Source organism: Pagrus pagrus (assembly GCF_965226575.1).
Source record: "Pagrus pagrus genome assembly, chromosome: 2".
Lineage (NCBI taxonomy): Eukaryota > Metazoa > Chordata > Actinopteri > Spariformes > Sparidae > Pagrus > Pagrus pagrus.
This window is the reverse complement of record NC_140186.1, coordinates 23,568,585-23,591,483: the sequence shown is the minus strand read 5'-3', so window position 1 is coordinate 23,591,483 and position 22,899 is coordinate 23,568,585. Positions and strand designations below refer to the sequence as shown.

Genomic DNA, 22,899 nt, shown 5'->3' with positions numbered 1-22,899 from the left:
CAAAATACTATAAATATAAGGAAGAGAGAATGAAATCACTGTATAAACTGGTAAAAGACTCATTTCTTACTTATATACCATATTGTTAAATAAACTGTGTGCAACAGAAGAACTCCAGTACTCGGTTGACTAAATAATGAGGCATTACTCCTCTTGGTTTGTGTTCGTTTGTTTCAGCTCCGCAGTGTTTCATCATCCAGCCACCAGCAACGTTAGGCGGAACAAAAACTGATATTGGTCAGAAGAGAGTCCTGACTCTGGTAGTGATGCAGGGCTTTACAAATGGGGCTTGTGATGTGCGATACCACCAATTTCCTTTCTGAGCCTATACCAAGTAAAACCCAGGCTGGTATCACTGATACTGATATACCGTTACTTTGTACAAAAGCTTAATAAATCATCATTCTGTAGTTTTATGAATGCGGGGAAATCCCGTTGTTTGAACACACAAACTGATGCCTTGACAGATGTGAACTTCCCCACAGTCGCCAATAGCTACACTCTCTCACACTGTATCTGGTTTATGCCTGCCAGTGCCAAAGGACTGTAACTGAAGTTTGTCTCGCCTTAGCTGCAATTTTTTTCTGCACTCTGTCAGACCATCGCTGCATAACCTATATTGGTTATTGGTTGGTTACTCTGACCGATGGAAGTAGTTCCTTATCAATCGGTTATTATTTAGACTAAATCCTAGTGATAGCAAATTACTGAGTGTAGATATCAATCTTTAAATATGAGAATGGGTCCTAGAACAGAAACGTCTGGAACCAGAAGTATTAATATTTCCCTTCGCACACCACTGCCGAATAATGTTACTAAAGAAGGTTACTAGCAGGATGTTGTGGAGAGTGAACCTTTACCTTTCACTGGTTTCCAGTGTAATGCAGCTCTGCTCGCGTCTCAAGTAAAGGCCTGTTACTAAATTTAGAACAGATGACCCCGGGGCCAATGGAAAATCTGAAATGAATCCCTTGAGCATTTCAAATGAATTGTAGTTGACAAGTAACTCAAAATAATTCCATATTTTCAAGTGAGTTCAAGTCACATGATTCAGTCACAACCTTTAAGTCTTGCTTTGCAAAGGTCTTGTAAGTGGGATCAAAGGACCGTGCTTTTCTATAAATGTGCTGTTTTTATTGGATGTTTGAATCGGCCTAGGCTGGAGATAGTTGGTATTTGGATCCTGTTTTTAAACAAAACGATGCTTCCAGCAGCGACTTTTATTAATAAGAAATGTCAGTTTATTTCCAGTCAATTCCATAAAATTATAAGAATTGGGTTGGATTGGTCTTTGGAAAGAGAAATTATTCTGAGGAATGCGAATAACAGACTGTGGTCATTTTAAGTGACTGCAACAGACAACATCCACAATCATTTCTCAATTCATATTTCACTACCTCTTACAGTTTGTCGTGTTTTCAATGCAATAAATAAATAGTTGTTTGTGATTTAATGACAGCTGCTAATATATAAACTCGGTTATTTAAATAGAAGTATGGACCTGGTGCCTGTCAGGTCATTAAATATGCTGTTGCAGTCACGTGACATGTATGGCGCGCGTTCATTCGTTCGTTCGCCGTCACATGACCGGAAGCACTGAGTGAAGCGGTCGAGAGTGAGTACTTTTAAAATGTCAACAACCCGACTTGGCTTCTTGCCTGTAATATTATCTATATAATTGATATATTTATAGTTTAACAAACATGAGAATCACCTCTGCGACAGGCTCGTGAATGAAGAGCGATGAGGCGGCGAGCTAAAGAGCTGGGTGAGGATAAAGTGTTAGCATGAGCAGCTAGCTGGCTAACTGACACTTTCTCTACAGACATAAGCTTTCAAACATGATTAACTTAATAAATTGGCCCAGTTAGAACATAGGTTTGTAAATGTGTGTTAGCATTATGGGAAAATATAGCTGTGTTCTTTATATTTGGCAGTAAAGAGCCTTTACCTATCAAGTTATTCTTGCTAACATGTAGTAGGGAATAAGCAAATGTAACTGTTCCTCTGTCACAGAGGACCCATGTTGGTTCCTGAACGCATCTCTGGACACCAACTGCTCCAGCCTAAACTAGCTCTCTTTGCAGTCTGATCCCTACAGCTGAAGATATGCATGCATGGCCTTTTAAAGCGAGACAAAACACACCATCATGGATGACTCGGACCAGGATTTTGTTGATCTCTGCTCAAAGCTGCTGAAACGAGTCCGCAAGAAACCAGGTGAGCCCAGACAGCCGAGGAGAGCCGAGCAGCAGCCCTCCAGTCAGGAAAGCGATGGAGACAAGAGGAGGATAAATAACAAAAGAGATGGTGACTATGGGTCAAAAGGTGTTGGGGCCCAGCCTGTTTGTACAGGTACAGGTGCAGGAGCAGAGCAACATGTGGTGTGTGGAGGACCCGGATCTGACTCAGGAGATGCTGGCTCCTCAGGTGTGCAAAGAGCTGAGAGGGGTTTGACGGCCAAAGACAAAGTGCTTCACAGAATGCAGCAGTTCAAGAGAGCCAGTCCACAGAGGATGGTGCACAAGGACAAGAGCCAGACAACAAGCCATGAGATCCCCCCCACCTCTCTTCCTCCACCTCTGGAGCAAAGACAAGGTGAGACAGGATGCTCTTGGCACAGATTGTTATTATGGAGGACAGAGGGAATAGATACAGATGTAGTTTTCCCTCTGTGGGGATTGTTTTTCTTTTTTTCCAACTGTTAGTTGGACTCAAGGAGCGATTTGAAAATGTCACTTTGGGCTTTAGGAAGTTGTGATGAACATTTTTCATTACATTTTGACATTTTATAGACTAAACGATTATCAATTATTTGTGGAAATAATCAGCAGATGAATCTATAATAACAATTGTTAGTTGCAGCCCTAATGAGCTATTGATTAAATCATTGTATGAGTACATTAAATCTGATCGGTTTTTAAATTAATTGGTTTGAGTAATTGTTTAAGAAATTAAAGTCAAAATTCTTTGATTCCAACTTTTTGAATGTGATATTTTCTATTTTCTTTCCTCCTCTGTAACAGTCAACTGAATATATTTGGGTTGAGGACAAAACAAAACATTTATGGACGTCATCTTGAGCTTTGGGAAACACTCATTGACATTTTTCAAACAAACAACGTATCGATTAATGGAGAAAATAATTGAAATATTAATTGTTAGTTGCAACCCTGATCTCATACCTGCTGCTATCTGTACGTGAGTGAGTTAAAAGCTTTGGATAACAGTGCTTTAAATGGCCTCCATTTCAACACACCCTTGACTGTATGTCCCACCCCTCCTCTGTACTGTACAGATACTCCACAGTCCCTCAGCTCAGGCCTCCATTCGGAGCCCCAGGACAGTGACGAGGCTCTGGCCCTGCGGCTGCAGCAGGAGCTGGACAGAGAGACGGCAGATGTCCAGACGGTGGACCTGGAGGACAGAGGCCTCTTCTTCTGTCAGATCTGCCAGAGAGATCTGTCACATATGACCCCTGAGGGGCGAGCGCAGCACCTCAACAGGTCTGGATATTTATGTCTGTATCATAGGCACTTGGCTGATGCTCTTATCTGATTTGTTACAATAAACCGACTGCAGTCACTGGACTGGTGGACACACCGAGAGTGAGAATGATCCCTGTTTGCAGGTGTTTGGATGAGAGTGAAGAGAGCGCTCCAGCACCACCTCCTCCTCCTTCGCCTGCTCCTGGTGTCCCAGACTGTCCCATCTGTGGCAAGAAGTTCAAGTCCCAGAAGAGTCGCTCCACCCACCTGAAGCGCTGTTCCACGGACATGGGCGTCCCTCCGGCTGTGCTGCTGCAGGCTCTGCAGAGACAGGCTGAGGATACCCAGAATGTCCCCTCTGCTAACACACTGTGAGTCCGTCTCAGTTCAGTCCAGCCACAAGACAGCATCTTAATATACATCTGAGCTTACAGTCAGACGCAACAGTTAAAGCAGAATGTTTAAAATGACCTGCTCACGTGTCATTACTTGCCAGTCTTTTCTACAGCTTGTCTATCACCTAACATCAAAATTAACGAGTCCAGCTGAATCAAACTTCAATTATGTTTTCTTCGCTCTTCAGCACAGAGACTGGAGGCACCAAAAGAAAAGGCCCAGCCAAGCCAGGCCTCCCAGCAAGAAAGAAACCCAGGAAGAAGAGAGAACCCCTGGACGAAGACACCATGGTTGCCCTGGCTCTGTCCTCCTCCCTGCTGGAACAGGAGAGGGAGTCAGAGAGAGCGTTACAGACAGAGACGGCTGCCTCTCACATCTCCATGACTGCAGTGTTGAAGGGGAGGCCAGACACAGGTACAGTAACATCAGTGTTTGTCAACACAAACAAGGGTTTTTGAATAAGGCACTTGCTGTACATACAGCAGGGGAGGTTCCAAAGTTTATGTGCCTTTGGTCAGGCCTGAAGCAGTTTATACATCCACTGTCTGATCTACATCCAACAACACAAGTGCATCGAACAAACTGTCGAAAATCAATTGGTTTCAGATCACAACGGTTTTATTTTCATTAACTAAATTCATATATCTTAAATAGAGATTAAAGATTAAAACCTCCTCTCTCCTCCCCTCCTCTCGGTGCTCAGGTAAGGGTCGTGGGAAGAGGAAAAAGGGCGCCGTCCCTCGCCCTCCACTGCTCCTCCTTGTCCAAGATGCCGAGGCGGCTCTGGTGAGGCTGCAGGAACGCGTTTCTGCTCTCCTCCTACGTAGTCGGCCCTGCTCTCCCCCCACCCCGACCCGCAGCCCCAGCATTCTTCCAGGCTGGTGCGGTGCTGCCCCCCTCTGGCAGAAGAGCACACTGCCGGACGGAGGCTCCACCTGTGTGTCTGATTTCTACACACCAGAGCTCAGAGGGTTCATCACGCCGTGGGACCCTGCAATGGTGAGAGAGACCAAAGACATTTTTGCTTACTCTGTTACATTATTTCTTGAAATCAGAGCGTTTTGCTTCTGTCCTTTTTTATCAAACGCCACTTGAGATTGGGAACCACAAACTGTTAGTCCTGTCCTGTCCTGGAAATAAAAATGTGCAGATGAACATAAAAAGTGTCTGAAACTGTGAAAGGAAGATGCTGTGTTCTGTTATTTCAGTAACAGCTGCCAGTGCATCCAGCTGTTATTTCTCTGGGCCGAATTCACACTTGATACTTTTGCAAGCCCGTCTTCTTCCAGAAATTAAGAAGTTTGCAGTGATTACACAAAGATTTTCTTTCAAAGAAATGCCAGAACAGCCTTCTCTTGACTCACTTGGATATGACTGATATCATATTCCTGTTCAGCTTACGTCCTTACATCATACAGAGGTTGATTTACAGTTTTCAATTTGTAACACGCATTTTTTAACCTGACATCAGTCTGTCATAACTCTTCACACACCCTCTATACCGACATGCAGCTCAGCAACAGCACGACAATGAATCTCACATCCAAACTGCAAACAGATGTGTATCAAACATCTCAGGATCAGCTCTAATATCCAGACATGTGATCATGAGGACAGTGGTCATAAACTCTGCAGAGCTGAAGTCAAATCACAGCTGAGTTAGATTTATACTGTTCTTCTCCACTTCTAGACTGAATCAGCTTCCTCCAGCACCATCAACAAGTCTGCAGTCCAACCTGTGAGTGAAGGAACTCCTGTCACAGGAACCGGGGCCTCCATCCTGCCATCCTCCTCCCAGACCGCTGCCTCCTCCCCGGCTCCCTCCACCCCGGGGACAGGGCAGCTCCCAGTGAGCAGCCAGACACTCCGAGACCTGATGGAGCTGGCTGAAGATGGCATGACCCTTACACAGTGTGGTTACGCTGCTTCAGACCCTGACAGAGGTAACACACTCACACAGAGAAGACACTGACTTTGAAATATGTGTACTAGTAGAGACATGTACATGCACAGAAAATGGAAACAAATCTGTAGCGGTGGATCATAAAGGTGAAAAACTGGTGTAACCTGCAATTTCTGAGAATTTTGATAATCTTTAGGTCACTGTCACTGTCTCATCTTGTGTCCACCAAAGTCCACCAAGGAGGTTATGTTTTTGCCCGTGTCTGTTTGTTTTGTGGTTGGTCGGTTTGTCGTCAGCATTACACAAAAACTGCTGAATGAATTTCCATCAAACTTGGCTGGATGATGGCTCTCAGCCCAGAATAGACCCCATTAACTTTAACATTAACTTGTGCAGATCCGGATAAAGGGACAGATCCAGGTTTTTTTTCTTTTAACATAGCGAGAGACGTTTTGATTCATTTCTTAGGGAAGACTGCATCAATCTCGATGGGAAAAAATCAAGGTCCTGATTGTCTTTGTTCCCACAGAGAGGAGCACCCCTCTGACCACAAACCTTCACCTGAGCGGCTTCGTCCCGGAAGCATCCGAAGAGCAGGCTGACCTCTGCGCCAGCGGCTTCCTACCAGAAATGACACACACGCGCTTGGATGAGACCCACAGCCGAGCGAGGGGGACGACCGTTCAACCACGACCAGATAAAGATCGAGGCAGCCACCGATCAGTAAGACCCGTCGTCATCACACTTCTTCAATTCTGACATTTTTAACCCGGACTCCTGGATCTTTTTCATCGTTTGAATCCAACTAAATCTTATCAGACGTATTTCTGCAGAGTAACTTTTCTTCTCACTCTGTGTAACTGCTTTAACTCAGTTATATACCGTATGTTAGTCAAAACATTGGTAATAAAATGAAACCTAAGAAATGAATAATCAGAGGGAATCATATTGCTTAACATGATGTGCCATCTTTTTGTGTTTTGTGTTTATCTCATGACTGACATGATACTTGCAGTGCAGAACATCTTCTCTGGTGTGCCAGATGTGTGCCGCACTGACCCCAGTGTTCCCTGCTGGTGTTTCCTCTGTAGGTGGCGCTGTCCAGACTGGCATCAGACCTGAGCAGCATGGTGAACAACCCTCAGCTCAGTGATGTGCAGCTCCAGGTGGACAGTGGGGAGGTCTACTTCGCTCATTCCTTCATGGTGTACGCTCGCTGCCCCCTGCTGGCAGAAATGGTAATATAAGCCCACTAATATACAAACCAGGGACGCATAATCTGTGTTCACAAGTATCACTGAAAGATGACCTACTAAAGGGATGTAAATACACTCTTTATGTTGGAACTCTTTTCTACTTTGTTTTGCAGCTGCACCTAAACAATGTCCCTCGGGTTAAATATAGTTCCATCTTATCTTAAGCCTAAACTCTGTCACAATACTGGATTTTCAGCTCCTCTAATTAAGCCGAGCAGAAGCTTTCCAGTGGATTTCAGTAATTAGCAGTGATTTGTGGACCTTTTTGTTCAGTTAAAGAATGTGGGTTGTTGTACTGGAAGAAAAACAACATCAGTGCTCTTACTCTCTTTGCATTTTCTCCTCCTTCCTCTGCTCCTCTCTCAGGTACATGAAAGTGGTATTGGGGTGCAGGAGGAGGGAATGCCAGCGGCTCAGAGGGTGTTGATGTGCGACGTCCCAGGACAGGCAGTGTTTTCTTTGCTGCAGTATCTCTACACGGCCAAGTGCTCCGTCCCAGCATCACTGCGGCCTCATGTACTGGAGCTTGCATCTAGGTTAGTGTCCAGTATATCATCAGTCAAGGATCTCTTACAGTTTAAAGACTTGTTAAGCTAATTTGGTTCAGGTTTTTGTTCTATTGTGTTCTATTGCATGTTAAGCAGCAATAATGTATGAGATGTTTTGTAAAGAAGACTCCTCTCTTTTTGCGTTTGTTAAGGTTTGACTTGCAGGAGCTGCAGCAGCTTTGCGAGGTCTGCCAAGAGGATGCAGCGACTCGGGGGGAGGAGGACGACTTCATGAACAAGGGGGAGAATGTCAACAACCAAACAGACCAGGTCTTCATGGAGCTGCTCCGCTCCATGTGGAACGAAGAGGATGAAGACGACAGGGGTACGGACACAGACGAAGGAAGCGGTGTGGAAAGAGGATCGGAACAAGATCGTCAAGCCGATGACCTCGCAGCAGGGGACAGAGAGACTCGTGAGGAGAAGGTGAACGAGGAAGAGTTGGAGGAGATCTACGAGTTTGCTGCCACGCAGAGAAAGAGGGAGGAGGAAGAAGACAGCACGAAAGAGGAGGAGGAGGAGGAGGAGGAGGTGAAGGTAGATGAGGAAGAAGATGGGGAAGAGGTGTTCACAAAACTGACGGAACCTGAAAGAATCTCAACAGAGCCGAATCCTCTCCCTGAGCCGGACCCAAGCTTGGACCGCAGCTACAACCGCCTCTTCTCAGACTCTTGGGGGGTCTACCAGGAAGGAGATCCCTCATCCTTACCCTCTACCTCTGGCCAGCCAAGGAAACGCACCCTTCAATCCCAGACACCCCTGTCCTCTCATAAACTCTCATCTGAACTGTCAGGCAGAACTTTACTTCAGTCTTCTGCAAGCGTAGTCGACGACCTTTCCCTCAGCCCTCCGCCCAGTGCATCCAACCTGCCCATCCCAGGTCAGTCCCCTGGTCAAGAAGGAGACGGAGGGACGGATGCCGCTGACCTGGTCGTGTCTAAAGAAGGTAACACTTTGAGGCAAGAAAGCAAAGGTCCTCGTGTCTCTGTTTCCTCTGATTCGACTCAGAAAAAGAAGGAACCTGAACTCATAGTTTTGTCTGACTCAAGCGAGGAGATGGAGGTCGTTCTCCATTCCCGCAGTCCCTCGCCACCTTCTCCTTGCGCCATCCAGAGCCTACAGAGCTACACCCAGATCAAACCTCCGCCAGTGAAACCCAACGAACCCACCCTGGAGAATAAAAAGTCCATCAGTTTGGAGTCGAGTCCGGATGATCCAGGCTCAGCGGACTGTTCTGCAGAAGTGTCCTGGCTGATCCCATCCACGCCGCTCCAGCACAGACGCAGCACCACCACCACCACCAGCTCCACTCAGACCAGAAACAGCATGTGCAGGACGCAACTGTTCCCTAAAGGTGACACTTCCCCACCCTCTGTTTTCTCTTCTCCTGCCCGCGTCGGCCCAACAGAGGGCAGTGTTCCCTGGATAAAACAGGAAGAGACGCTGCCCTGTAGCTCCAGCTTTAATCTCAACGTTTCTCCCAAAAGAACAAGCAGTTGTGATGTGAATAAAGTTAAAGAGGTGTTTGCAGTTCCCTCGAGCCAATCTAAGCATCTGAGCTTGACTTCCTTGAAGCACGACACACCCCTCCACCCCCAGCACCAACCGTACAGCAGCACTCCGCTGCACACTGAGCTCCACCAGCCACCTGTTCTGCTCACAACCTCTCCGCTCGCTAAGCAGAGGTCGACAAGTCAAGGAGGGGATAGTGTGGCGTCTGATAGCCTGGAGAAAACAGAGTTGGGGAGCTTTCATCTCTCCCCTCTGTCCGACCCTTCAGATCCACCTTCTTCTTCTTCTCACAGAGGTCTTCAAAGTTCACAGAGACACAGCGACTCTTCTCGTCAAAGTCGAGGATCTAATGAGTTGAGGAGTAGAGACGAGCTAACAAGGGGAATAAGAGCTGATGAAGGAGAAAGGCAGTTACAGTGCAAAAGTAAAGAGACATGTGAGGAAGGAGAGCTGGAAGAAGCACCAGGAGAAATCGGAGTGGCAGAAGATGCTGAATCCAGTTTCCAGCAGAGCTTCATGGCCATGGACGAGCCCCCCATAGCTTTCAACGACTCGTGGGGCCTTGACGTCTGCGTAGAGGCCAACCCGGGCTGCTTCAGTCTGAGGCTGGAGGACAGCGCAGGATCCAGCCAGCACGAGAACAGCTCGGGGCGACGAGAACCAGCCAGGTCATCTTCCTCTACTGATCACAGTGTCCAGTCCTCGAAGAGTCGTAGCAGCGCGACGGTCTCCTCTCCATCCAAGGCCCACAGCACACATCCATCCACAAGTGTACAGGCTCACACAGGCCCTTCATTCACCCCCTCACCACCTGATCCCACCGTCCAGACCACACCAGGGATCAACAACAGCCTCCTGGACCCCAACATATGGGACAGCTGGGAGGAGGAAGAGGAGGAGGAGGCTCTTCCTCTCTCTAGGAGGGTAAACGCTTGTGCCCAGCTCAAAACACCTGGTGAGTAGTCTTACTGTCAACACAGTACTTGTATTTTGACACAAGTGTAGTTGTAAAAAACTACATTCATCCGCAGTTCTATGATTTTATCAGACCAAATCAAACTAATTACTTTCATCAAGCCTGCCCTAAAGAATGGTTACGACTTCCATGTCTTGAGGCATTAACACAGAATAAAAGCATTTTATTTGTCACATTTCCTCCATTAATATGTCCATTTCTGCTGAAAGATACTCCTAAATCATCATCATCTGCTCTAGGGATCGACCAATATGGCTTTTATTAGAAATTAAGTTTGTTTATTGGCAATCTGACAGAAAAAACCACTGATACCGATAATTTGAAGAATGCTGAATATACACCCTGATAATCAGTCTATCCCTTCTCTGCTCTGTAGAGCAGCTGGTTTTATACTTCTTTAGTTGTTGCATAAGTAGAAACAAACTGGTGATTTGATAACAATGCACCAGTGTGTCTAGAGAGAAGAAAATAAAATGATAAAGAGCCGAAACAGAACCAAAAAGAAAAGCCAAATATAGATAATGTTTTAGTCCAATGACTCAAGAAGGCCTCAAACAGCCTGCACAATATTTCTTGCGACTTGTTCTTCCAGAGGTATTGTTTATTTCTTAGACAGTTAATCAAATGATTAAGTCAAAACAGACTTGCAGCCATTTGATAACTGATTAAATTTTGTGTTGCAACTGACGTCATAATCTCGATTAACTGGTTTGTAAGTGGCAGAAAATGTCCTGAAGCCGAAGCAGACCTTCAGATGTCCGGTTTTGTCTGATCAACAATCAAATAACCCCAAGATATTCAATTAACTTTCACAGAAGATGAAGAAACCAATCAAATAAGTCACAAACAGTGATATTTTAACACTTAATCACTGGTAACACCAAAATATCCTGATCATCATGTGATTGATGCCTTACAGTGCGAGTGTCTGTTTATTGTTTGTAGTTTTGAAGGGCTGTTTGGTTAGGATTTATTTAAAGACATTTAAGTAATTAAGTTCTGCTGCAGAAATCGGACAGTATTTTTATTAAATGTCTTCCTGTTTGTGTCACGTCAGCTTCATCACACAATAAAAGGCGTCGTACGTTGGTGCCCATCACTCCCATGCCTCACTACTCTGACATGGACACACCGGACCTCAAGAACAAACTCAACAGGTCAGTCAGTTGACTCTCAGAGAGGGACCACTTGTTTTTTTCTAATCAAGGCTGTTAACTGAGGAGCCTATCCGATTACCTCCCATGTTGTCACTGTCAGCTTAGTCTGTCTGACTTTCCATCTCAGGCTCTCTTCCATCCATCCATCCATCTGTCTGTTTGTCTGTCTGTGACAAACTTACTTTCTCCTCTGTGCAGGTTTGGTGTTCGGCCTTTACCGAAGCGCCAGATGATCCTCAAGCTGAAGGAGATCCACCAGTACACCCACCAGCTGGACAGCTCTGAGGAGGAAGAGGAGGTACCCTCTGCGGGCCGCACAGCTCAGGTGAAGCCCCCCCCCAGCAGTTCAGTGTCCGCTGGCAACAGGCCGCTCTCCTGCACTCAGACAGTGAGGTTTAAAGAGCCCAGAGTCTCCGCTGATACCTCCCCTCTGAGACACAACAGAGAGGAGGAGGCTGAGCTGCTGTCTGCCTCACAGTGCTCCAACACATCTTCAACTGCTGCCAGTGAAGAATCTGAAAGGTAACTCGTGTATTTAAATGTGTGGATCATCTCAGCTGTAACTGCACATACACATTTTCAGGGGGCTCATTATTTCAGCCACTACATTTTTCCTGCTTGTAGCTCAAAATGACGTATTAGAATCCTTTCAAATGTAAAAAAAAATGAAATAAAATCCTAAAAATTTGTCACTTTAAAATAACTTCCATAAACACATTACGTGCACTTAACCTCTTCCTGCTCTTTCAACAGGTCCAACCCAGTGCTGTGCCTCTCCTCCGATGCCGACTCGGACAGCGACGGCGGCATATCCTCCTCCCAGGTGGCGACTCGCCTCGAGGATCGCCTCCGGGCCGTGCGCTCCTTCATCCTGTCTGACTCTGAACTGTACACTCAGATCCTCCAGTACGAGCCTCTGGTCTTGTCCCATCTCCAGGGACGACTCAAGGCAGCCGGGATCCGTTTGGGTGCCGCCAAGCTGGTGGACTACTTGGACTCCCAGTGCATCACCTTTACCACGGCCAAACAGGGCCACCCCGCACCAAGCCGAAGGAGGGGAAAGAGGACGGGCAGGGGGGCAAAAGCAGCGGGTGAAAGCGGAGCGAGCAGGAAAAGAGGTGTTCCGGCTGTATTTTAAAACTTTGACGGCAAGAAAGGTTTAAAAGAAACTGTGAAAGGTCTATTCTAGCCTTGGCACGTGGATTAAACGGCATTCAGTTATGTTTTATTTATTAAAGCAACATTCCAGTATGTAACCGCTTAAAAATCATTTTGTCTGTCAGGTTTGTTGGAGGCCTTCAGTTCTACTTGTCTAATCAAGGCTATTAACTGAGGAGCCTATCCGATTACCTCCCACTGTGTCACTGTCAACTTAGTCTGACTCCGCTTTCTATCTCGGGCTGTTTTCCTCCCGTCCATGTGGTTGTTCCTCTGTCCGTCACAAAAGCCACGTACTGTACTTTCTCCCCTGTGCAGGTTTGGTGTTCGGCCTTTACCGAAGCACAAGATGATCCTTAATCAGTGCAAAAAGCACAAAGTGTTCTTCTAAACGCTCCTCAGAGTACTAGTTACTTTTTAACCATTGATATGTAATCCATTATCAATAGCAGGCATTCGATCAAAGGGGTTTCTGTTTCTTCAGTCTAAATTACTCCCAAATCCTGTTCTGTTCTGCTCAGTGGTCGTCTCACTAAACCTGCTGCAGGTTTTTGTGTATATTGTTCACCATGGGTTGAATATTCATATTTTTTTTGTAAAAATGTTGTTATTATTATTATTTTGTTATTTGTTATTGCAGTGGAAGAAAAGTAGCATAAAATGGAAATACTCAAGTTAAGTACAAATACCTTGAAATTGTACTTTAGTATAATATTTGAGTAAATGTACTTAGTTACATTCCATCAATGGTTTTAATTGCAGTGTTCTATTTTGCAAGAGATTTGTGGAGACCGACAAAATGTATTACAGTTTTCAGTTGCATTCAGAGTTCAGAAACCGAGCTATTATTTCAGGAGAAGAGTTTAAACATTTGGGAACTGAGATTTCACACATTCATGTATGTGATGGTGCAATAATTAATCCTCCGCATGAGAGATTTTACCAAATAAACAGATGCTAAATGTGTTCTCTTAAATCAGAACAAAGGGAGTTAAATTCACAGAAATGATTCATCACACAGGAGATTTTTGAAAAACATTTTACTTTTTTTGCTCTTCAATAGATTTATATTAAAAGATCATCCACAGCATACATACAGCTGAGCACACTTGAGAAAGGAGGCAGGTTCTTGAGCAAGAAAAAAATCTCAACTTCTATCCGATTCATCATTCAAGTAGAGAGAGACGGGTCCTTCGCAGCAGCACAACATCAAGTCAGCGCTGTGAGTCAATCAGGTCACTGTCGTTGCATCAGGGGGGTTTCGTGTTGTGCACCCAGTTTTCTCTACAGCAGCGTGAAGCACAGGCATCAAATCAGATTCCAAATTACGTACGAGCATTTCGTACCGCAGATCCTGGAGACAGATCCTCTCCACACTCATGATGCCTTCACCTACGGAGCATCGACGCGGTGCTTCCTGTCCCGACTCAAAGCCTCAGCAGGTCATGAAAGGTTGGCAATGTTGGCAAGGAAGCGCTGAGCCCACCACTCCTCCAGGTCTATGGGCACAAAGTCTGCACAGAGACGAAAACAACAGAGGGGTCAGAGAATTAAAGCGTAACCCGTGTTCTGTGATTTATTCATTTTGTTCATTAATTATTCATTTTGTCACATGGATGTCAAAGTCAAATTCAGTTTCACAGAAACGAGGGATGATCTGGACAGATAACAAAATAAAAACCAGAGGGTGACAAAATGTCAACCAAGTCAATGTTAGAATTTCAAATCTGTCACAAAGTTTAATGTTTAGAAATGAAAACAAAGATTAAGGATATAAATGCACCAGAAATGTCCAAAGGTGTTGCTAGTTTAAAGTAATTACTTCAATAATGCTACTGTCACAATGACTATGCTAACATGCTGATGTTCAGCAGGTGCGTTTACCAATTCACCAATTCAGTTGAGCCTTTTGGCGTGCTTACATTTGCTAATTATTAATGAATAACAGGTCATCTCTTTTATACATTTCCAAGAAACTTTCAACTTGTTTCTGCATAACTTCTGCTGATAACGCCACTTTAACTTAATTTCTGTCTGTCGGAATAAGTGAAGCAAAAACATGTCCTTTTCTAAACTTAGCTGGTCTACTTGTTCTAATACTTGCCTTTACCCAGTTAGACATTATATCCACATCACTGCTGATAACCATCCCTACAATACTGCAAGATCAATAGAGGTATTTTGGTTTGATATTTGATTTTATCGTCCAGTGTTTAAGAAGTGCTTTTGAGACGATTACAAAATATCGAGATATATATCACGTATCACAATATGGCCTAAAATAGTGCACTATTATTTTAAGGCCATATTGCCCAGCCCTCTTCTTAGAGGACCATGGACATCTGTACCAAACTGAATGCAATCGATCCAGTAGTTGTTGAGACATTTCGCTGAAAAGCACAATTTTAAACCTCTTTGTGGCACTAGCAGAGATCACCAAATTCAGCAGGATTTATCTTCTGGTAATCATGAATTTCTTTATCTGTCACAAACTTTCAGGGCAGCGAGCCACAGAAGAAGAACCAGAGCAGACGTGTGTGCGAATTAAGACGAGACATGTAATCAGTAGTCGGGGCTGGTTTATCTAGACCAGCCCGGTTTTATAGACTAAAGAAGAGTTAAAAATTAATACAAACTATTACAAGAGCTGCCGTTTGGCTGCAGATAAAGCCGAGCCAAAAAGCCCTCTTCATGTGATACCAGGAATAATAAAAACATGGAGATATTACTGGTTCAAAGTTCAGGGGGTTAAAACACAGGAAGAGGATTAATCTGTGGGGGTCTCATAAAACTGAGTATTGAGATATGAAGGCCAATTTGCTTTGTTGTCATTCTTTGAAGAGTCTTTGCAGGTGAATGAATGGGAACTGTGTGCTAATCCAAATGAGGCCTGAGTAAAAGTGCAGACGCAGGAACTTACTCTTCATCGCAGCACTGGGAGTCTTCTCGGTGTACTGAATGGGCCCGTGGCTGTCAGTTGGCTCCCCTGCGTCTCCGTCCCCCAGCTTCTGCTCCACTTCCTGCCATGCTGCACACAAACAAACACACATAGTAGAAGCTGAATTCACTTGAATGCATCCTTGGTCAACAGGACTTTTGATTTGGATTTCAGCCTGGATTAAGGCTCGTTTTTAAACGCTATGAAAACGGACCTCCCGTGGATCTAAAATTGATCTTAAATAACAATAACAGCTACAGCATCGATTCCTCTTGCAGCAAAAAGCTTCACGTTGTATGCACTTAACATTATATTGTGTTACATGTGGTGCAGAAAGGGGAGATAATGCATGGTGGCATAGAGAAAAGCGCTGTAAAGTGGAAACGCAAGTTGATTTTTATGGTACAGTCATTATGGTTTATTGACTTACATTGCCTTATAGATTAGACTACACAGACTAAGGATATGAAGGAGATATACAGTATTATGCTCATTTATAGGTTCACCATTTTAGTTTTGATTACTACTAGAATACATTTACAAGCTTTTTTGCTCAAAATACCCATCAGTTCTCTCATACTGTCCAAACCCCCTTTGTCTGAAATGCTCCTGGCTCTTTAAGGACACCCCCCTTGCTCTGATTGGTCAGCTCACACATGCCTGAGCCGGCACCGCTCACTGTGTCTCTGGTTGGCTCTGTTGTGCGTTAGCTTCACTTCTACTGTGAATATAGGAATAAATTATGCAAACTGTTTGACATAGTGATGTCAAGAAGTCACAGAATTAAAGGCGGGTCTATTGATGTGGTGTTGCAGGAGCAGTGTTTTCTGTGGGATCTTTTACATGCACAAGAACCTATAACACCCTGAAGGAAAGGAAAAAAACATGCATAATAGGTCTCTTTTAAGATGATCTAGGAAATGACATCTCGGTAAGCAAAAACACAAATGTAGGGGGCTGCAACTCTGGGGAAGTTATTTATGACAAGATTCCAATACGTTTATTAATAATTGTGGTTTATTGACGTACATAACCATTCAGCTTAGGTTGTACAGATTTTAAGGATATGTTCCTACCAGTGTAGGCACAGGCAAACCATTTCTATTACTTGAGAATGACATTTCTCTTTTCTTTTTTACCCTACACTTCTGATCTCACCTCTTCCCAACACCCTCAGGAGAGGGCTGCACTGGTCTGTGGTGTGTTTTATCTGCAGTGGGTGAAGGTTTTCCAGCTTCACCCACAGATAAGCCTGAAGGTTTGACTCGCCTTGAACACAAACATGATTTCCTTTGTGCAGCCTGTATCACTCTGAGTGGATGTCACATATAAAGAACATGTAGCTATGTGAATATGTGTGCATGTGTTTGGGTAAAATGTTATTTAAACATGTCTGGAGGTGACATTTGTGGTCTTTTCAGCTTTCCTATCACAGTGGACCCATCAGGTCATCCATCTTAAGACAACTCGACGGACTGTGCCGGAGGTTTTTCTTTAGGAGTGAGCAGTGAAGAAGAAAAAAAAGAGCTTTTCCCAGGCTGAACTTTATGGTCACAAAAGGATGCCACAGACCAGTCTTCACTGGCAGCCGTCCAAGAGTAACACAGATAAGATGGTTCAAGCCGATTGAGCTCTACAAGTCATTCATTTCCACCGGGGCATGAAGTACTGGCCAGCAGTAACGCATGCTTGGTAAACTTCAGCACAGGGTGGAAGGTGCACAGTCCTGATTTTTAATCATTGTTGGGTTTTACAGACTACAAGCAACACTTCTCTTAAAATAAAAACAGCTGCATCAGTCAGGCGCTGCTTGTTTTTTCTGCTTTGACAATGAGTCAAATTGTAGCCCCAAAGTAACCGATCAATTTTAGTGCAGCTGCTCAGTCAGGAAGAAATGCGTAGGAGATTATCTGCCCACCACAATGTCCCAGTTCCATCCTCTCAACCTCTGACCCTGTTGGGTTAAGAGGAGGATCTACAATCTCTCCCGGCTTCAGGATTGGCCCTGGTGGTCTGACCTTGGCACTGTGACCCGCATCTGCTCATTTATTGATCCTGCGTCTCTCACCTTCATATACAAATCTGACGTTCTCTTCATGTGCCGGAGTGAACCCCTCTGCTGGGCTGGCGGTCTTCTGTGTGGCTGCACTGTGGTAGCGTTTCCCGTTCAGACGATTGAACACGATCTTAGGGGGCGGAGAGCTGGAGAGAGATCAGACAGGGTTAATGTCAACTCGACGGATTAGGACAGCCTGTAACAAACAGTTAAACCGCACAGTGATTAAAAAATGATGATGGTTGCCTGTTAAGTGCTGAAAACTATATGTTTGTCGCCTGAGGTTGTGTCTTTAGCTTTTAGACAAATTGAGATTGAGGGTTCATTCTTGATTCTGGACATACAACAATATTTCAGAGTTTTTTTCAGATGTATCTCACCGTCTTCATCAGGAGGGAGCTCAGAGAAAATGATTTTACAGCAAGCCGTGTTGAGTTTTTGCTGTTTAATCTGTCTTTAAAAGGTCCAGTGTGTCGAATGTAAGTGGCATCTAGCAGTGAGGTTGCTGTTAGCAACCAACTAAATAGCCCTCCCCTCACCTAAACTTGTAAAACCATGAATCTACTATTTAGACCTGGATATGAGGGCCTTTGTTTCCAATTTTGCCCAGTGGCCACTCACAGTATTGCAGCAGAAAGATCACCTGTAGTCCGAAAAGCATTTTCCCCATAGACCGCCAATATAAAACAGAAGTCTGTAAAACTGTTGACAGGACACGTCGAAGGTCAATTATGACTATTTCAAGTCATGGAGGTTTTAAACTCGTAAATCTTTCCTCAAGCTCAGAAAAGGAATTCACAAAACTGCAATGTCATCACAATGTGAGGTCTATGGGCAAAGCGGGGACTCGTGTATCGGCCGCATAACCAGGAAGCAAAATCAAAAACTAGAAACTTGTTTCTGGTGTATGTGCCAGACGAGCAACTCTCATTGAACTGAATAGGTGCCATCCTTGGGTATCCAGTTCTATTGTTAAATCTATGCGTACACGTAAAAGACCGTCTCTAGCGTCAGTGTTCTGATTGGCTGTTCTGGGCTACTGAAGAAAGATGGCGGTGCAACATGGCGGACTCTGTGGATGACGACCCGCTCCCTTTTTGAACATAAAAGGTTCTTAATGTAACGAAAACACAACAGCAAATCCCTCTAAATTCTACACACTGGACCTTTATATGACTGAACGTTGCTTTCTTTTTCCCAGAATGCCTTTCAACAAGTCCTTGGTACACCTCTTACATAACACTAATGCATTCTCAAACATTCCTGCAAGACGTCCAAATTTCATCAACGTTATAAATGTTTTAGAGGCTTTACATGACTGTGTTTATGTGCATTACATCACACCGAGAGGTTTTGTCCTCCTCATTTGAGCTGTTTAAGCTAAGTGCACCTACAAACTGGCAGCTGAGTACGCCTTTGAATGGTGTTGCTATGTCCGAGCAGCACCTGAAGGGAGCACAGGAACCCCGACAGGACAGGTGGGTCAGAACCGGCGTCACAGCCCGCTGACAGGCGGTGGGAAGGACCGTCGGCTGTCTCGCGCAAGATCACGCGGTAATAGACCGCAGAGAAACTGCGAGAATTTGCGGGGGAAAAAGCTGCGTCCGATAATGGGTGCAGCGGCGTTACCAAAGTCACGGTTACATGATCGCACTTACGGCGCACGTGCGTGAGTATTTTGGGCCCACGCGGCTCAAACGGCCCGCAGAGAGACGATCTCACAACACATACACCAAAACAGCACATCAGTGCGGACACTTACCTCGATGACAGCCAAGACGTCGGCTTGAGCTTCAGGTCGCTGAATTTGCTCTCGATTTGTTGCGTGGGACCTTCAAGACAAAATGTAGGGTTAAATAGTTTCACGCACGGCGCAGTTTACCTTTAAACCCTCCGCAGGCAAACACGGGGGCTTTTCCCTGCTGCACGAGCCCAAACTTTCAAGTGGATCTGCTGATGTGACATTGCATCATGCGCATCCATTCACTAACCTGTCCTCCGTTGTGTAACAAGTTTGCTGGGACCTCTGGTGATTGTGTACATCATGTAACCTCCACGGATGATGTAGTGTCCCTCTTCAAAGGCCGTCCGTCTGTCTTGTTAATTATCAGGTGCTGTCATTGACTGTCAACTCTGCAGGACTTCCACTCCGGTGTCTGCTCCTCCTGACGCAGCCACGATGGGAGAAAAAAAAATTAGCAGCGTCGTATTTTGTTCCCCAGGTCAGCTGCTCTGGAGTCGGCCTGAAGCCTGCAGGACTCTCGCCTTGACTTGTTGCCCGCTGTATATTGATACGTGTCCCGCTGCTCCTCCTGACCAGCAGGTGTTCAGCTGTAATGGAGCGACGTCTGCTGCTCCTGAGAGAGGTTGCGTGTAGGTCATCCAAGGAGAAAGCGGCTCCACATGCAGGTGATCAGTCAGTCAGAAGAGGGGGGACACGGGGCTTCCTGACGGCCGACGACAGTGACACTCCAGGCGGGACAGTCTTCCCTCTGTGCTCCGGGACTCACCGCAATAACTACCAGCTCTGTGACAGAAGACAAGGACACCGCACACTTTGATATTTTCATCAGGACGGAAAGCTACCATGCTTGGCAAGCGTCATGCCAGTAAGAATGATGAGCACCACTTCCGGTCAGCGTTTTCAAAATAAAAGTCATGTTTGATAACAGATTTTACACAACCTCATCTTGCATCATTTCTATTATGAATAGTTAATTTTTGATGTCCAGTCTTTGGGTGGGCTTCCAATTTTCATTTTTACCCAACATTGGGTTATAACACCATAGGGTGTAATGTAATATAATAAATTATCTAAAATAATAGAATGTACTCATGCTATTTGACAGCCGGAGAATTTCAGATGTGCAGTTTCCATATACTGTGATGAAATTGCATCAGATGTACTTCTTTATGAGTTAAATATTATATAACCGTGTGAAATTGTAAACCATTATTGCATATCTACATGTCTATTTTATGTTTTTTGTTATTTTGGATAACTTCTTTATTCTGTTTTGCAGAAGAAAGACGATCCTCCACTTTGCTCTTGCTCACCAATTTATTCATTGTCACACATTTTTGTGGGTGATACAATGTGACAGATTGAACACACGTCACAGATAATTATTGAGAGACTTGTCCCACACCTGTCTATTCAAGATCACTGTTGTAAGACTTGTTTGAAATACTATCATAAATATCGTCATTGAAATAAATATATTGTCTTGATTGATCTTCTTTTTTCAAGACTGAAGTGACACTTTCCATTCCACCTGCATTTGAATTAGTTGGCTGTGCTATCTTCTACTTTGCAGATAAAATTTATTCTTATTCTGTACTGCGCAGCATGCTTTGCTGTTTTGTTATTTTACACAATTCAAATAAAGACTTGAATCTTGAACTTTTGAATCATTTTCTAATGTTGCATTCTGTCTTTGTTAATTCCTTTTTCATACTGAGTATTTCACAAAGATGTTTAAGTTATCCAGTCTCATAACTGTCGTGACCTTTACTTTGAAGTTGGAGTCTCCTCATTTCCGCTCCTGTTGTTTCTTGTTTATGTGCGCGGGCTGCTTTACGGAGCAGGGCAACCCCCCTCCGTGACGTCACTGCACGCCCCTCAGAAGGTGCATTGGAGGAGGAGTGGGAGCGATCACCTTTCACCTATTAAACCAAAGGCGCAGGCAGATAAACGTGCTGACAGTTAACGAAAAAAAACTGACACACCCGCTGCAGCTTGTACGTTTACTTTTCACCTAATAGTTTATTAAATAATAATTAAGAAAGTCTGATTAATGAATCACCATTTAACTAATATATCTAACCTGTGTCGTCCGGGTGAAATTCACCTGAGTGGCTCCTCTCCACAGGCTGTGTTTAGTAACTTAAGATCAGGGGGACGAGGAGCGGCTCAGACAGGCTTATCCAGGGTGATATCTAACATTACACCTCCCACTCACCCCTCATTCATCTGTACTATGTGGGTCAATCACCTGAGACTCTGAGCCAAGAGGCTAATCATCAACAGTCCATGCTACACAGGCTCAGCATTAACAGCAGAGGTCAAACCCTGGTCAAAGGATGTTTACTCAGTGTTGAACAAGATGCATTTATCAGTTCTCACACTGTCCCTGTACCTTTCTACAGCCAATGTTAAGGACAGTGTGGACAGCTGATGTTCCTGTTCATTTTCCCATCAGTTCAATCACCCGACGCTTGTTTCTCAAACGTGCACGATCAAGTTTTGAGGAACAAACTTTATCAGAAGAGAAAGATCTTCATGGACTCATTTTTTTAATGCCTAAACAAACTAACTAAGCAAACTCTCTTTGTTTTCATGACTGAATAAACAAACTGACCTTAAAGGACAACACAATGCCATACTGTTTAACTTTGTTTATATTTGGCGGACCCTGCCAAATATAGCTATAAACAGTGTTCTGGGACCTTGTTTTCCCCCTAGAACAGCTTGTTTATTCAGTTATGGTTAAAAATAAATATTATTTTGTAAGTTTGTATTATTATCTCATTAAAATTGTAAATATTAAAAGTCTGAGTTTAAATTTGTTCTCCAAAACTAAATAGCGCCCCTTAAAGTTCACTCACAAAAAGTGGCACAGTTCCCTTTATTTGTATTTTTCGACTTTTCTTTCCCGGGTTGTGTGATCTTTTAAAAAAAAAAAAAAAAGCATATGACTGCAAACATGGGTGTCAAAAGACTTGTTAACGGTGCCTGTAACACCATTAGTTTAACGTTGATCTCCTGAATCATGTCAGTTCTGCACAGGGCCTGGCTGCAGAATGTCAGCTGATCTGTAGGGACCCATTTGGTGACTCCAGCTCTCAGCTGTCCAAGGGTGCACAAGAAAAGAAAAATCGAACAGAAAACATTTCTATTAAAAATGACACATCTAGCATCGTCTGACTTCGCATGTGCACAAAATCTTCAGAATTTATTTCAGTTTAAAGACCAACTGTGAGATAAGCATTTAACTTTTTCATTCATTTAACCAGGAATCATTTTTAATTATTTTAAAACTGTCAAGTCATCTTAGATTAAATTAAACATAGATCAAATGTAGATGAGGTTGATAATAGCATATAATCAGTATGACAGCGGTCTTATTGTTTCTGGAAGCTTCTACAATAGTGAATTAAAGTTGACCAACACATGTGATTAACATTTATAATAATGGTAGTATCCCATGTACGTACCATGCTGACACTGCAGGTGCTGGCTAACTGCACAACTTACTTTCTGTCTGCAGTGAGAATGTTCTCTTTACTGTTTCATAGTTTATTGTACTACACATCATCCCTTACTGTTCCCCTGCACCGTCCTACAGTTTTTTCATATACAGTACAGCATATAACCTTGAGGTGACATGAGATGGATTGGACAGAACAAAGCTGAGACGGTGCTGGAGTCACTGGTATCCGCTCTACAGATACAGTGGGGACAACCAGCATGAACCAAATGATGTTTCTCAAGCAAAGATCACAACATTT

The 22,899-nt window shown here is 44.1% G+C and overlaps 2 protein-coding genes and 1 long non-coding RNA gene across 3 annotated transcripts; 2 read left to right on the top strand and 1 right to left on the bottom strand.

Moving 5' to 3' along the window:
* Positions 1–1,614: 1,614 nt before the first annotated feature.
* Positions 1,615–13,135, top strand: slx4 (SLX4 structure-specific endonuclease subunit homolog). The gene is made up of 14 exons (XM_084364230.1): positions 1,615–1,768; positions 2,088–2,598; positions 3,299–3,506; positions 3,632–3,859; positions 4,072–4,298; positions 4,588–4,883; positions 5,575–5,827; positions 6,317–6,510; positions 6,879–7,025; positions 7,410–7,579; positions 7,744–10,058; positions 11,137–11,236; positions 11,435–11,758; positions 11,990–13,135. The coding sequence occupies exons 2-14, from the start codon at positions 2,151–2,153 to the stop codon at positions 12,372–12,374; spliced, it is 5,295 nt and encodes a 1,764-aa protein (XP_084220356.1). The 5' UTR covers positions 1,615–1,768; positions 2,088–2,150; the 3' UTR covers positions 12,375–13,135.
* Positions 13,136–13,417: 282 nt separating this feature from the next.
* mcrip2 (MAPK regulated corepressor interacting protein 2) lies at positions 13,418–20,001 on the bottom strand. The gene is made up of 5 exons (XM_084364247.1): positions 19,380–20,001; positions 19,151–19,220; positions 17,401–17,534; positions 15,315–15,422; positions 13,418–13,908 (listed from the first exon to the last, which is right to left on the bottom strand). Exons 1-5 carry the CDS (start codon positions 19,432–19,434, stop codon positions 13,838–13,840), a joined length of 438 nt encoding a protein of 145 aa, XP_084220373.1. The 5' UTR covers positions 19,435–20,001; the 3' UTR covers positions 13,418–13,837.
* Positions 19,932–20,791, top strand: LOC311263895. Its single transcript, XR_014623412.1, has 2 exons — positions 19,932–20,022; positions 20,412–20,791. It is a non-coding gene; the product is annotated as an uncharacterized lncRNA (long non-coding RNA).
* Positions 20,792–22,899: the final 2,108 nt, after the last annotated feature.